The sequence below is a fragment of the Octodon degus genome, unplaced genomic scaffold, assembly GCF_000260255.1.
Source record: "Octodon degus isolate 3935 unplaced genomic scaffold, OctDeg1.0 scaffold00066, whole genome shotgun sequence".
NCBI lineage: Eukaryota > Metazoa > Chordata > Mammalia > Rodentia > Octodontidae > Octodon > Octodon degus.
Genome location: NW_004524642.1, coordinates 10,607,775 through 10,623,022, shown reverse-complemented (window position 1 = coordinate 10,623,022; position 15,248 = coordinate 10,607,775). Strand labels below are relative to the sequence as shown.

Sequence of the window (15,248 nt, the reverse complement as noted above, 5' to 3'; positions counted from 1 at the left end):
GGAAATTTATTCATAGCAGGTAATGAAATAGCACAGTCAGGATCCCTAGCACTTCTCAGAGTGAGAGATTTAATTCTGATAACTTTGATGATGGCTCTTGAATCAGAGATTATGAATGGTGACAAGAAGTGACTTATAGAAAGAATGAAAATGAGAAAAAAAAAAAAAAAAAAGAGCAACATATCTCTACAGAAGTGACTCCATATAAGATCATTTTTTTCAAACAGTATGTATAATAGCTTCAAAACTTTATCAGAAAAGTTTTCAAAAAGGCTTAGGACTTAAGCCAAGCAGGTATCATTTCATGTGTAGTTACGAATGTGATAACAATATTAATCAACCTATCAGAAATAAAGAGTGGGAAAGAATTTATAGTTAAAATATGTAATACTAATTGTAGTTTCTGATTTCATCAGCAGAAGGCAACAACTCAAAATTATAGGCAAAGTAATTATCACAAGGAGATGAGAAAACTGAAGAGCTCTTTTTTATGTATTTATATGCATGTATAAAACACTCATTAAATGCACCCACATACAGCTAAATAAAAGTATGTCACAGTATTTATATGAACAGTATGAATCATTTTGTACATTCCATTTTTTAAAGGGAGTGTAGTGTAGTAAAAACTATATCTTTCGGATATAACCCTTTGTACAATAAAAATATGGTTTAGATAAATAATCTTTCCATATGGATAGGTATTTTATTATGACTTCTGATCTGTAAATTGGCAACTGCTTATGCAATACAATCAAATTTTGTTAGATATGTAAATTTTAAAACCATATTTTAAACTCCTCTCCCTGAAAGGAGGAATCTATGTCCCCTATCCTTGAATTTATGATTTGTTTGACCAATAGTTTATCGCTGACATGACAACTATGTCAGTTTTAGGACCAGATCATATGAAATCCTATCATGTCTTTTGGATTCTAACTGTTGTAAGAAAATCCAAGATACACAGAATGGGCTACAAAGAAAGAAACCAAGGCCCTTCAGCGATAAACCTTTGCTGAGATGCAGGCTGAGAGTGCCAACTGTTGGTCACGTGGCAAAGTAATACTCAAGGTAGATGTTCCACCCTAATTCAACCAACCACCCCCACCGAGAAAACATTAAGAGAAGATCTGTCCCTGCCAAACTGTGCTCAAATATCTGAGAACAAATATCTGAGAACAAAATAAATATCTGCTTTATCTTAAAACACTAAGTTCAGGGCTGGTCTGTTAAACAGCAAAGAAACCAAAGAACAGAATAGGTTTTTAATCATTATTGCTAAAGATTATATAAATGGTTTTAATTAAACTGTACATGGTACACATAATGAGGAGGAGGTAAATGCAAATAAAAATATCTAGAAAACTTCATCAGGCTAATACAAATTATATCAATAACTTTTAAAATAAACTGTATATGTAAATACTGACATGAGAACTGAAAGTGTTCCAGGACCTTAAGTATTTCATATATTGAAAAATCTAATTACTTAAGAATTGCTTTCTTAATTGGGTTATATAACTGGCTCTGTCATATTTTATCTGTATTATTTAATTACAGCGTAAACCTCTATAGAAAACACTAGCACTATTAAAAAGGTAAGATGTAGATACTGGTCTGATAAAGCAACATGTTAAATAAAAGAAGTCACTTCCAAAACAGCTCCATTTACAGAGGACTAAGACTATGACCTAGTAAATACTTTTAAATATTCATAAAAATAACAATCACAAGCTAAATTAAAACATATACTGTATATCAAAAAAGTATACTTTGGAACCATAACTGGTTAATTTAATAATGAAAAAAACTAAGTATTAAATGACACTTAAATTTGCCTCAACTTCCTTAATAGAAATATCCTTGAAATAGTTTCCTTAGAAACTGTGTAAGTTTAAATATATTTTGAAGCTTTATGACATACAAATAGACACATAGTAAATATATTAATAAAGTAGAATTGTTTTGCAGCAACATTCTGTCCATCTAATTATTTTTAAGGTACAGTTTCACAGAATTATTTTAGAACATAAAAACTGCAGTTTTATATCTCTTTCATAAGTATTAGTTTTACAGAATAATCAATCCTAATTTATCCAAAACTGAACCAGAGATTTCAACTAACTGTATGTCTTGCACATAATCTAGTTTCATAAAATTTATTCAATAATCAAATAATTAGTACAGGTTCAGTTCTTTTCACATACTACAAATACAGAGCATTAAAAAAGAAGACCAATGTTGAAATGGTGGCAGAAATAAAAATACCTTCAGAGAGGGAATACTGTTAAGCTCAAAACTCTGCCTCCTCTTATAATAAAAAAAACCTGAAAATGAAGATGATTAATCGATTTGTATCGGAGTGAAGCTGGGCTGGAACCCTGCCACTCTCTTGTGTCTTTTCTCATATATTATGCAGCCGTACCTGACATGAGTGATTCCTACATGGTAATGAAATATAAAATAATGTATGATACTGAGAAAAGAGCGCAGCAGAACAATTTCTTCTGAGTAAAAGTCATCACATTTCTGTTGAAAAATGGGGATTCTTCATTCTATAAAAATATATTTCACCAAAACATTTTTAATATTGCCCAGGTAAGCACATGTTTGTAATATTCAAAAAAAATTCACTAAAATTATTCAAGAATGTTCATTACAAAAATTTAATTTTGATCCAGGTTGAGGAGCCCTTGTCTAACAAACACACTGAGGACCAAGTGCGCGTCCATCGGGTCTCTGGCTTTTCTGTGGGTTTTGAATACATCCACACACAAATAAGGAGCTTTGAGGATGAGACTCAAGTCTCAACAGAATTAAAGTACCTCATCTTTGATATTTATACAGAAACCTAAAGTGGCTTTGTATGATGTTTTTAGTACACGTGCATCGTGAATGTGGCCCACCGTATGCCACCGCGTGAGCCGCGTCACACTTGCAGATCCACTCTCGTGCCTAAAGCTTTCAGATTTCAGACATTCCACCAGGCTATTCCAGAGTGCTGCTCTAGTTTTACTGTGAATAACATCATGTTTTCATTATATTTTTACTTATGATAAGTACTATTTGAAAAATATTCTCAGTTTTCTTTTTCATTTTTATTTCATTGTGCTAATTAAAACACTTTTCTAGATGGTGAGAAGTTAGTATGCATGTAATCTTAATAAACTAATTCACCACTAGCCCTTAGTTTACTTATTCTTGACAGAGTATGTACTCAGAAATTTTTGTTATTCGTGTCAGAAACTAAAAATTTAAATCATCAAAACCATGACAATATACTTAAAATATTAAAACAAAAAGCACGATTTTGAAAAATGACCTACTTAAAACAAAGTGTATTTTTTTATTAAAAGGAGATCTGTTATGATTATGTCAAGCTGGGAATCTTTGAGATATTAAAAATAACTCATTTTATTTTATATTATTTTAATAGTACTATAGAGTGAAACCAAGGCCTTCATATTGAGCTATATCCCAAGCCTTTTCTTAATCTCTGTTTTATGATGAAGTCTCATTCAGTAGCCAAGTTACCCACCAAAAGTCCAACTTGAGCTCTTCCTCCTCCTCAGCCTGCTTAGGTCACCAGCTCATGCAAACACTGGGCTTAGCATTTACAATTTTAAATGGTAATAAACCAGTGTATTTAAATGCATGAGATACACAAAAATAAAATGTAAGGTAACATTCTATGACTGTATGTGCTACCCAGAGGTAAAACTCTTTATATAATTTTTAAAATAAAATTTAAAATATTCAGTGATGGGGCACAGACATAAGTGAAGTGCGAACGAAGTAAGTAAATTTAGTGAATTTCTTGAACTTCATTTTCACCAGAGAAAACATTTCCATTTTAGATGTACCAACCTGGAGTAGGCAAACAGTTTACTATCCCAAAGCTCATGAGTCCCTCTAGGACCAGAATGGAAATAACAGGAATCGGTCCCATCAAACATATTCAATCCGTCCTCTGCATTTTTGGAAGCATGACTGTGTACCACATCTAAGAGGACTGTGATACCCAGTGAATGAGCTGTGTCAACAAGTTCTTTTAGTTCTTCAGGGGTTCCATAGCGACTAAAGGTAGAGAATACAATAAAAACATTATGCTATAATTAAAGTAATTAGCCAATGGAACATCATTTTATTCAGTATATTATTACATCTTAAATAGTCAATGGCAGTATATGATACTTACATACAACTTAAAATTGCTCAGCATTTGTTGTTAAATTTAAAAGCATTAGATAAAAACAATACATCAGGCTATTAAGTATAGCTTCTTAATATCCTAACGAAAGTTCATATTTTGAGCGTGTAAAACAGTAACACCCTCACTTCTCTGGCCTCAGAGATGCTGGTTTATATCTCTAAGCCCAGCCAGTCACAGCCTTCCAGTGCACATGTATGGCCACTGCTCGGGGCTGTACAGCTGCCCCGGAAACAGGGGCTCTCACAGCACCTCCTTGAAGGCCAAGAACACCTCAGCTAAGACTACTGTTCCTGCACATGTTACACCGGGCTGTGCGCTGGGCCAAGGAAATGTGCCACATGTGTCACAATTCAAGTAGAAAAGACGAGTAGTTCATGGGCACATGTGTCTGTGTTAAAAGCAGTCTCCTAATCTACATGCAATAAAAACAAAAATCATCTCTACATGAAGGCCTTCTTAATTTGTGAAATATTTGAATACTGCAATCTTCTAAAACATCAACTTTCTCTGTTGATGTTATAGAACATCAGATTGTTTATCAACTTTAAACAATAATTGTCCTTCTTACTGTTTATGGTCTCTGTTTGTCTACTTGAGGACAAGGACTAGAACAACCTGCTTTCTAGTGGTAAAGTACAATGCTTAGTAATAAGTAAATTAGTAAATTACAGCCAATTCCACTAACCAAAAGCAAGGATTGGCCAATGGGAGGAACATCATTTAGTAATAAAAAAAGATGAAGAAGAAAGCTCAAAGGAAATAAAAAATAAGTAATCAGTGCAGAGAAAAACACAACAATGGCAATGTGATGTGCTGGATGGGTGCCAAGAGATAAAGAAAAACTTCTAAGAAGGTAAGAATAAGCAGTTGTGACCAATGACACTGACGGCTCAAGTAAGTGGAGAACTGAGTCCTGCACTTAACAATGTGAAAGGCAGCAGTACCCTTAGTGAAAACTGTTGGTAAACAGCTTATTTGAGTAAGTTAAAGGAAGAACAAGAATTTAGATTATTTTCCTAGGACCTTGCAGTATATGTCGAATTATTTACTTGAGCCTCCAGAAAAAGAATAAATAGTCAAAGAAAAGGGGGAAAGGGCCAGCAAGATAGCTCAGCGGTCTAAAGCGTCTGCTTAGGCAAGCTTAGGTAAGCATAGGGACCACAGTTAGAGCCCCAGCACCACATGCCATGCCAGCCCCACACCCAGGGCAGGTGGAGCCAGCTACAAAAAAGAAAAAAGAAAAGAAAAGAAAGGAGTAAAGAATTTAGGCACAGCACATATATTTTATTCAAGTATAACTAATAAAAAGAAAAATAGAGATATGAACATTATTGACTGCCTAGGACTGCTGAGCTATCTTGCTGGCCCTTTTCCCCTTTTCTTTGACTATTTATTCTTTTTCTGGAGGCTCAGATAAATAATCCAACATATACTGCAAGGACCCAAATGAATTGGGTCTCTAAGCCCAATTCATTCCTTTCTCCAGGTAATATTATTCATTTAATCTAAACTGATAAAATCCCTAATTCTATACAACTATAGCACCATTTTCTTATTTTTTGCTACCAAGAGAATTCACAGTATATGTGATTATTAGGTCAATATTTACATATCACCACGCTGTAAACTGAGGTGAGGCAGAGACACTGTTGGACTTGTTACACGCATGGTCATCCAACTCATATCATTTCAATGTTATAGACTCCATTATAGGATTCATATCCAGAGAGCAGTCTTCCTTCCTCTCCAGCCTGAGAAGCACAGCCATCCTGTACATAGTGAGAACTTCTACCAAGGAACTTCTCATTGACCTTCCTATATGAGTCAGTATCTCTCCCAAAAATGATGTGAGCTCTTTCAATAAAGAATTCTATAGAATACCACTTTCCAACTTAAGAATGGGGCCTCACCTGTATCACACTTTTAGCAGGTAATAAGACTTCTCTGTCAGAAGTCATTCCATGAAAAGTGACACTAAGTGTGGGACACACTATACGTCTACATGGGAAGCAGGTCTATCTTTTTGTAAAAGAAAATGTATAGCTCAGTTACTTCTGTTAATTATAAAATAAGTCACAAAACAACACTATGTAGAATGCAAAAGTTCATTTTTAAAACAAATAAACATGAATAAAAGATTTTCATTTTACCTTGATGCTGCAAAAAAGCTTGTGACTTGGTACCCAAAGCTGGCATAGTAAGCATGCTCCATGACGGCCATCAACTGAATGCAGTTGTATCCTGTAAAAGCAACAGGCAGACCGAGAGTCAAACACATATTTTTAAAAAATGAATAAAAACATCCTAAAGACATGAATTTTATAATAATCTATAAATTATGACCATCTTTGAAAGCTCTACAACTATACCTTATTTACTTGTTTGACCTTCTAACACAAAATTAGGTACTTTTGTTGAAATGCCTAATTGAAAGGTCTTCACCTTAAAAAAGCAAAAACTGATGCAAATCTGCATATGTTAAATTCAGTTGCATTGGAAAATATAAACTTTATGGAAGGTGAAGATAAGTAACTGGTTATATGATACATATTTTTAAATTTGCCTTTTTCTTTGTATTTTACTCATTTTCTACTATACAGCATAAGAAATATCACCCAATTAATTTTTCTACAAAGTAACTTTTATAAATCATTATTAATGTTTCCACTTTTCACTATGTTTAGATCTCCAAAATTAAAGTAGTATACACGCATGCCTGTGTGAACATACACTCATGCATACACTCAACACTTCCTCTAAGTGTATTTTGCTCAAACCCTAACTGAAGTGACTCAAAAAGGTAGCTATTGTATTTAAAATCCAAAATGTTTACAAGTATTTACTATAAGGGTACAATAAGAGGAAAATACTTTTAATCTATTAAAAAATCTGAGAAAAGCTTTTCTTACATAAAATACAATTTAGTAATATTTAAAATACAATTTACTTTGAAAGTCACACTTCTGTAACCTATATAGAAAATATTATTATGTTCTTAACAAACAACTCACATAAGCTTTTCAATTTTCTTGAGGTTTCAGTTCATATTTACTATCAAGTCATTAAAATGTGTAACTATACTTGTAAACAAACAAAAGTGTCAAATTAATGTCACTGAACTCTTATATAGTAGTTTCTCATACACATTTTTAGTATATCATTAATACTAGAAAAATTACAAATCACACTTGGAATTACAGATTTTAAGAAAAACATATGTCAGGGCCAGGGAGATAGCTCGGCAGTCTAAGCTGGCCACCAAAACCAGATGTGGTGGCACACATCTGTAATCCCAGGTGCTGGGGAGGCTGAAAACATGAGGATCACTATGAGATCCTGTACCAAATATATTTTAAAAAAATTAAAGAAAATAACATCATTATGTTCATGATTTTATAATGTACTGAAAAGTTATTGCAACAAAATTAAATTAGCTCTACCAGGACTGATGGGCATATGGATATAAAACGTTATTCATATTATATAATCAGTTGCTATATTTTTTACAACAAAATTTAGAGTTTATAATTTATTGATCTGCTATCTAATAAATAAGTGTTATGATCAAACAAAAATTTTTTCAGTGCTGAGCGATGAATCTAGGACCTTCTCACTGAGCTATTTCTCCTGCCCTTTTTATTTTGAGGCAGAGTCTCACTATGGCCTCTAAGTTGCCCAGGCTGGGCCCAAACTGGCAATGCTCCTGTTTTAGCCTCCCAGAATGCTCAGATTAAGAGTATGCACCACCACACCTGGATTGCTACTTACTTTTGAGAGTATCAATAAATCTGGGATTCATTTATGTTCTACGTACTAGACTAGACATTTAAACTTAATGAGAGAATGATAGAATCCCTGCACTGCTGAATATGTACAAATTTGGTCATAAATAATGTATTATTTGATAATATGAAAGAACATCCTCCAAGCAATAATAGTGTACATGAAATCAAAGTAACGTTAAATCTCTATTTATCTATTAGAAGCTTAGTTTTTGCAACACAGGTAATTAAGTTGTATATATCATTGAAAATTTTTATCTTAATTTGTAAACTTTACCTCTAGCCAAAATACAGACTCTCCAGCAAAAGTAGTATAATTAAATGTACTTTATCTTCCTGTCTAGTCATTGCAACAGTTTTAATAATGTTGTAAAATTATTTTTAAAAGCGTTATTTAAAAGAAAATTAACAGCCATAACATGTTGAATCAATAATTCAGTAATATATGATTTATTATGTTGATGGCTCCTGTGGAGACAGCGTCTATGTCTTACAACTCAATACATGAAAACCTTGTGCAATGTGTCTCACACAGACGATGTTCCATAACTGTTCATTAAAAAAGTCGTCCTGACAAAGACTTTATACCATGATTCTGATTCAAAGTGAGTTTTAGACACCTTAAAAATGAGAATGCTTTCTCTAAAATAGTAAAATGAACAGGCTATAATCAATGACCACTTCAATTAATAAAGGTTATCTCCTGTAGAAAAGTAATTATGCTTACATATTTATCTACAACTCTGAAAGCCAACAGTTCACATTACTTAAAATTGAAAATGGAATACTATCTTGAATTCTTACACTCTATCTTATTCTATTTTTCTTTTCTATGCTATCACTGTTACAGGGCAATTCTAGAAGCCTGAAATAAAATGCATTTCTATTACATATTTAATCTCTTAACACAAAAAAGAGACACTTGTAATTAGCTTTTCTAATAAGAGAACAGACTCATTAAAATTTTATCTGAATAAAAATCATAGTTATTACTTACCAAGGTCTTTGATTCTTGGTAGTACATTGCATGTAAAATGTTTGTAAGAGGCTATTTTTCCTTCATGGGAAGAAATTCCCACATGAGATTCATAAATTCTCAGGCTTCTTGGCTTCTTTGGTCTGGAATGCTTAAACTACAGAATATAAAATTACATATAAAATTAAACCATGAATTCACATATGACACAAACTGATCAAGGATGTTATACAAAATGGTGAATAAACTCAAACACTGGACACTATTCTCAAATATAAAAGGCACACATTATATTCCTTGTACTACAATATTTCCTTTGCAAAAAAAATGACTTAGGGTCTTGTTAACAAACCTAGTTTAAGAGGAAAATGTCATGTAATGGCACATGCCTTATCATTAGTAGAAAACTGTAGTTTTCTTTGCCCAAGCCTTAAAAAAAAAAAAGCCAAGAAATGTGTATATAGTTATCAAATATAAAGCATTTATCAAAAAGTGACAAAATTTATCCTAATTAATATATTTCTAATATAGCCTTTCCAATTTGCTACTCCTAAAACCACTGACCCTACTACAATACTGTGACAATGAGAAAGATTACATCACTAAAGTCTTTGAATATCAGAAATTCTGGCTATGAAACAAATTTGCATTTCTTTTCAATTAGTATGTTGAGATATAGTGTTTTTTCCCTAATTTCACATACATAATAAAACTGCCAGGCATAGTAACATATACCTGTAGTCCCAGCACTTGGGAGTTTTAGGGAGGAGGATTGCTGTGAATTTGAGACTAGCTTGGCATATATAGTGAGTTCAAGACTAGTGTGACCTACACAGCAAGACCCTGTCTCAAAATCAAACAAGATTGGGTGTGGCAGCACGTGCCTGTAATCTCAGCACTTGGGAGGCTGAAAACAGGAGAATCACTGCGAGTCCTATCTATGTAGCGAGACCCTATAGGCTCTGTAGACCCTGTACTAAATATAAAAATAAAACAAACAAAAAAGTAAAAAAAGAAAAACCTATAATCAATTAGCTACTGATGACGGACTCAGATCTGTGTGTAGCCTAAGAAGAGCATGGTGATGTACAAAACGAAGCTGTGGTGAAGGGAGACATCAGACATTACTATAAAACTATAAAAGTAAAAATTTGCTTTCCTGGAAATACTAGAATAAGAATTTATTTAAAAACTTGTTATTCTCACTTTATATGGGTGTTCGGGATCCCAGTGTATCCAATCATAATTCACATTACTACCTTCACGAACCACATACTTCGCCCATGGTGAAATACGGTACAAGATCTCTCCACTTTTACTAGTAATAACTACCTAGAAAGAGAATAAAAGTTATCACCTTAAAATGTTTATAAAATCTTAAGATAAATCATGATACTTAGCATTGCTATATGTAGGAAATGAGGAATGTTCTGAAGAATTCGGACACCCATTCAGATGCACAGGCTGAAAGAACACACTTAAATTCTGTTAGAGTGACTTTCCTCATAGTCTAATATGATCATTAAATTCATTCACATGTTGAGTATGTTATGGACCTCCAGCAATTTTTATGATTGCAAACCAGTTATTAGAGTGGTTGACTAAGCCTCCAAAAGGCACCAACAAGACAAGCACATTCAAAAGATAAGGTTATTTGGAAATTGCTGTCAATAAACCAATCAATAAAAGGGAATAACCTTACTCTTAAAAACAGGGATAAGTGAGATATGTTCATTTCTTCCTTTTCCTTTTCATGGGAAAGTAATAAAAATATTTTCAGAAAGGCAAAAGACAAGAATAGTTTAACACTTGATTAATATAAATACATACACATATAATTTCTACCCATTTTCAATTTCTTTTACCAACTATCCCTCATCGTATTAAAACATGATTTCCTTTAGCCATCTACTCTCATATATGCATATAACATCATTTATAATTTAATAATGTAAGATAACAATAAAAACATAGTTTTAGAACCTAGCATTTCATACTTAACCCTGAATAAAGGGCTCCAAATTTAACTAGCCATGTAAATGTAGCTTCCAAGTGATTAAAATTAGAGCTTCTTACAGAGTCATCTTTTTTATTAAACTTTCTAAAAGCAGGTAAATTGTGATTAAAATGTTCAGATTAGAAGCTACATCATGCTCTTACCATTGCGAGAAAACGTAGGTTGGCCTGTGTTGTTTAACAGACAAAAGCTCAGGTACTTATAATATTTGGTAATTAAATATTTGTTTAATGCTTTATAATTAAATGAGGACATTCACACTCATAGCTCACTTGATTCAGGACAGTTTATGACTCGGATATTAAGTGAGATTAAATAAGCTAATGTCTAAAAATCACTAAGCGGCAGAACCAGAAGCTGAACACAGAGCTTCTGACACTCCCTTGCCTGAAATGGGTTCCCAAGGCAGTTTCTTGAGATGCCAGAAAGGAGCAAGTCATGGTTTATGAAAGAGGGGGCAGGTGAGCAGTGAAGAGGATTGCTTAATTTACATGAACATAATTCATCTCTTTCTTCAATATGACTCCTACTCACTAAGCTAATCACAGCCAGAATGGTCTCTTATTTATTACCACAAAAGCATGAATGAGTAAGACCCATTTACGTTAGGAGTACTTTAAAACTAAAAGATATGCCCCTTCACCCACATCAATTTCTAGTACAATGTGTAACAGTGCCATGGTAGGAAAAAGCTACTCATTCAAGAACATAGAACAGAATGTGAGAAAACAAAATACCACAAAATGCCATTTTCCAGGTTTTCAATGAAAAGCACTCTGCCTGACCTATCCAACCATCCTTTTTGTTTCGCAAGCAGGTCAACATGCACTGCAAGGATAGGCCATAAACAAATAATCATTGTTGAAGAGGCCTGCTGTCAGGGAGAAAATTTCAGAGAATAATAGCTTAAAGAAGCTATGGCATGTTGAATATTACCCCCACATCCTTTGGAACATTATTTCACTTAGCCTGCTGTGCACGTATCTTCAGAAACTACTGATTCCTAAATGTTCTAAGACACTCCTTTTGTGGGCCTCTGATAATCCCATAGCTTTTGATGGCCATGCCAATAACTTAATACCCTGGACACTGTTATGGGAGATAATTTCTAACGGTTGTTTTTGTAGTCAGTAATCTTGACAGATAATATCTTGAAGAGAGAAAAAGCTCTCTTACTGCTTGTGGTAGAAGAATAGATGCCAAAGCCTCCATACTCCCAGGCTGAGATGTAAAACCACTGTACAAGTCAGCCATGCGGGCTATATGGCATTGTCTCTCTTGAGATTAGAAAAGCAACCAATGCAAAGAAAACCACTGTTTTTTTGTTTTTTTTGTTTTTACCTAGGAAGCCCATGTTTTCTGTCAGAAGCAATGAATGAAAATAAGAAAATTTCTGATCTTGGAGGTAAGGCAGTGTAAAATCAAGTCACACACTCAACTAAAAATAATTTGTTCATTCACTGAAAACTCTGAATATTTTTTCTAACATTCCTTTTCTTGTGGATTTTTTTTCTACCAGGGTTGCTCATCAAAATAGAGCAAGACTTTCAGTTTTCCAGTTTCAGAGAGACATCCTCACTGCCAGGTAGGCAGTAAGACCAAGGGAGGGAAACCCTAAACTTTGTACCATGTGAGACCAAGTATAATACACAGGTGCTCTAGAGGAAAACGCACACAAGATAAGGAAAAGGAAAACTCACTGGGACAAATCTGGTATTTTGTTTCTGTTATCTGGAGGGAAAGGAGGATAAAGAGAAGTTGCACCAACCCTGGATCATGGCCCTTCTAATGCTCTAGCTCCAGCGTATAGGCCATCTTGAGAAAAGATCAGGCTCCCTGAGCGAGCCTGACCTCAGTAGTCTACCCGACAGAGTAAGCTTCCAGTCACTCTACTCTCCCCACCAATAAAGGAACACAGTCAGTGCGACATTTGAAAATCAGGCTTCAGGGAAACTGGGCTCCAGAATGTGGTGTGAGAGAGGATGGATGGGAAGGACCTCAACGATCTGGAAAGAAGCGAGCCAATTAGACCCGAATCCAAGAGCTGAAAGGCCAGGAACCCAGCAGCTATACAAGTGAACAGCATCTGGGGATGTTCAAGTTCTTCAGAACTGGAATCTGAGCACAGAGAAAACTGGCCTGGTGGCACAAGTGACAACATCTAGGAATGGCAAGACCAATTAGATAGTGAAATCTGAGTGCTGAGAAAACTATCTCTGATTGCTGCATGAGCAAGCAATATTTGTGAGCAGCAGGAACCTGGTGAAGAAGAGGCCAGATGGACTCACAAATAATTGCTCAGCCATTCCTTTCCCACACATGAGGAGTGTGTGCTTACAGGAGAGTGTACTGTCCATGTGCAAGGGCAGGTGGCAGTGGAGGAAACACACGGAGCCAGCCACGGAGTCTGCCCTACAGGGAAAGGAGTCAGGAGTAAGAGGGCCGCGTGGAAGTGAATGGAGAACTGGGCCCTAGGCCAACTACGTTCATCCTCCCCTTGTCCAATCAGCAGAAGGAGTCAGACCTTGGAGCCAGGAAGGAGATGCACAGCTAGCTACTCCCAGATCACAGAGCACCACCCAGGGCAAAAGCCCTCTTTCCTCAGACAGGCAAATAAGCCAGTCCTGGAGTAGGGACAAGCCTAGATCTGCAAGAGACTACAATATCAATGAGACTGAAGATGTTTTCATTTTGTGCTTTTGCAATGGTATGAGAAAGATTTTGGTGACTATTTTTAAAGGTTTTCCTTCTTCTCTCCCTTTCTGTCTTTTTTTTTTTCCTCCTCTTCTAACTTTGCCTCTTCTCATTCTGATTCCCTTACCTTCCCTCTCTTCACTCCTTTCATCTGCCATATAAATGAGAAATGTCCACAGATGTATAAAAGAGAACAAGAAGTAGCTGATGCCTTAATTAAACAGTACCTCTCACAGGCAGGTCAGAGGAACCCTTATTAAAATCATACATAAAGGAACCAAATATAAACTACTAACATAATAGCAGGTTTGAAAATCTCTAAGCTTCCCTCACGCTGCAATTCTGCTTCCTTCCCTCTGCATTCCTTTTTCCACTGCCATAAATGTCCTCTCCAACCCCTTCTACGTAAGCCCTTGACATCAGCAATACGAAGAATTGCAGTTGACTCTGATCTCCTGATTTTACGCTGTACTTCTATTCATTCCCTCTCTATTGACTTAACTCTTTCCTTTTTATTTACCTTTTTCCTTTCCTCTCCCCCTACTTAGTAGTATAATTGTTAACAGTTGTATAGCGTAGTATGAAAGGCACATTGATAAAAGTGTGAAATTGCAAAACAAGTATTTATGTGCATGATTACTGATGGTAGGATTAGTAGGCTGAGGCTGTAATAACCCACAAAGAATTCTCATAACACGGTGACCCAGTCCACTCCTATTAAACTGCATAAGTAAGAGAGATAGGTATTTGTAAACAAGTAAACAAATCCAAGATGCTATCACTAGAAAGTAGGCATGGTAAAGATCTGCATATTAGCAACAAAATCTTTCCATTCTGATTATCAACATTCAAGTGTGTGTACATGTGCAGAGGTGCGCGCAGAGAGGGAGAGAGCGAGGGAGGGAGGGAGTGAAAGGGGGGAGGGAGGGAGAGGGAGGGGGAGAGAACGAGAAGCAAAATGCCTTCAAAAACTCTCCTAAAGCAAGTCTAAGGAATCTTGAAGGGAAGGAACTCCAAAAATCAAATTATAAAAAATGATAAAAGAAACAAGCTCAGCAAGTGCAAAGATGATATAAATAAGCAAATAAAAAAGCAGCAAACTGATTAGTGAGTTTAATAATATAAAAATAGAGTTAATCAAAATGACTAAAAACATGAACAATTTAGCAAAGGAGTAGAGTCCATGAAACACGTTAAATAGAAAGCCAGCAGATAGAAAATTCTATTAAAAGTATGGACAGCAGAAGTGACCACTGAGAAGACAGAATCAAGATTAGGAGACAGATGATACATGAGACCATATACTCAGGCATACATTAAAAACAGCAAGAGGAGAAAGGACACAGATATCAAAGCTACTAGGTGATACAAAGAGAACTAACCCAGGACAGACAGGACTGGCATAAAAAAACTACTGATAGAAATTGTAGCAGAAATATTTCAAAATATGAAGAAAAAAATGCAACATACAAGTAATCAAAGCATATAGCCACAACTACAAAATGATTTCTCCATAACATACCATCATCAGAAGACAAAAAGTACAACACAAGCACAAAATTTTCA

General features: G+C 35.0%; 1 protein-coding gene across 1 annotated transcript in view; it reads right to left on the bottom strand.

Annotated features, from left to right (window-relative positions):
- LOC101585341 (1,4-alpha-glucan-branching enzyme) overlaps nucleotides 1-15,248 on the bottom strand; it is a 308,796-nt gene that overhangs the window by 165,548 nt on the left and 128,000 nt on the right. Inside the window, exons 4-7 of the mRNA XM_023719253.1 lie at nucleotides 10,178-10,303; nucleotides 8,993-9,128; nucleotides 6,364-6,454; nucleotides 3,864-4,077 (exon numbers count right to left, since the gene is read on the bottom strand). Of these exons, the coding sequence (XP_023575021.1) occupies nucleotides 3,864-4,077; nucleotides 6,364-6,454; nucleotides 8,993-9,128; nucleotides 10,178-10,303 (567 nt within the window). The remainder of the gene's footprint in view (nucleotides 1-3,863; nucleotides 4,078-6,363; nucleotides 6,455-8,992; nucleotides 9,129-10,177; nucleotides 10,304-15,248) is intronic.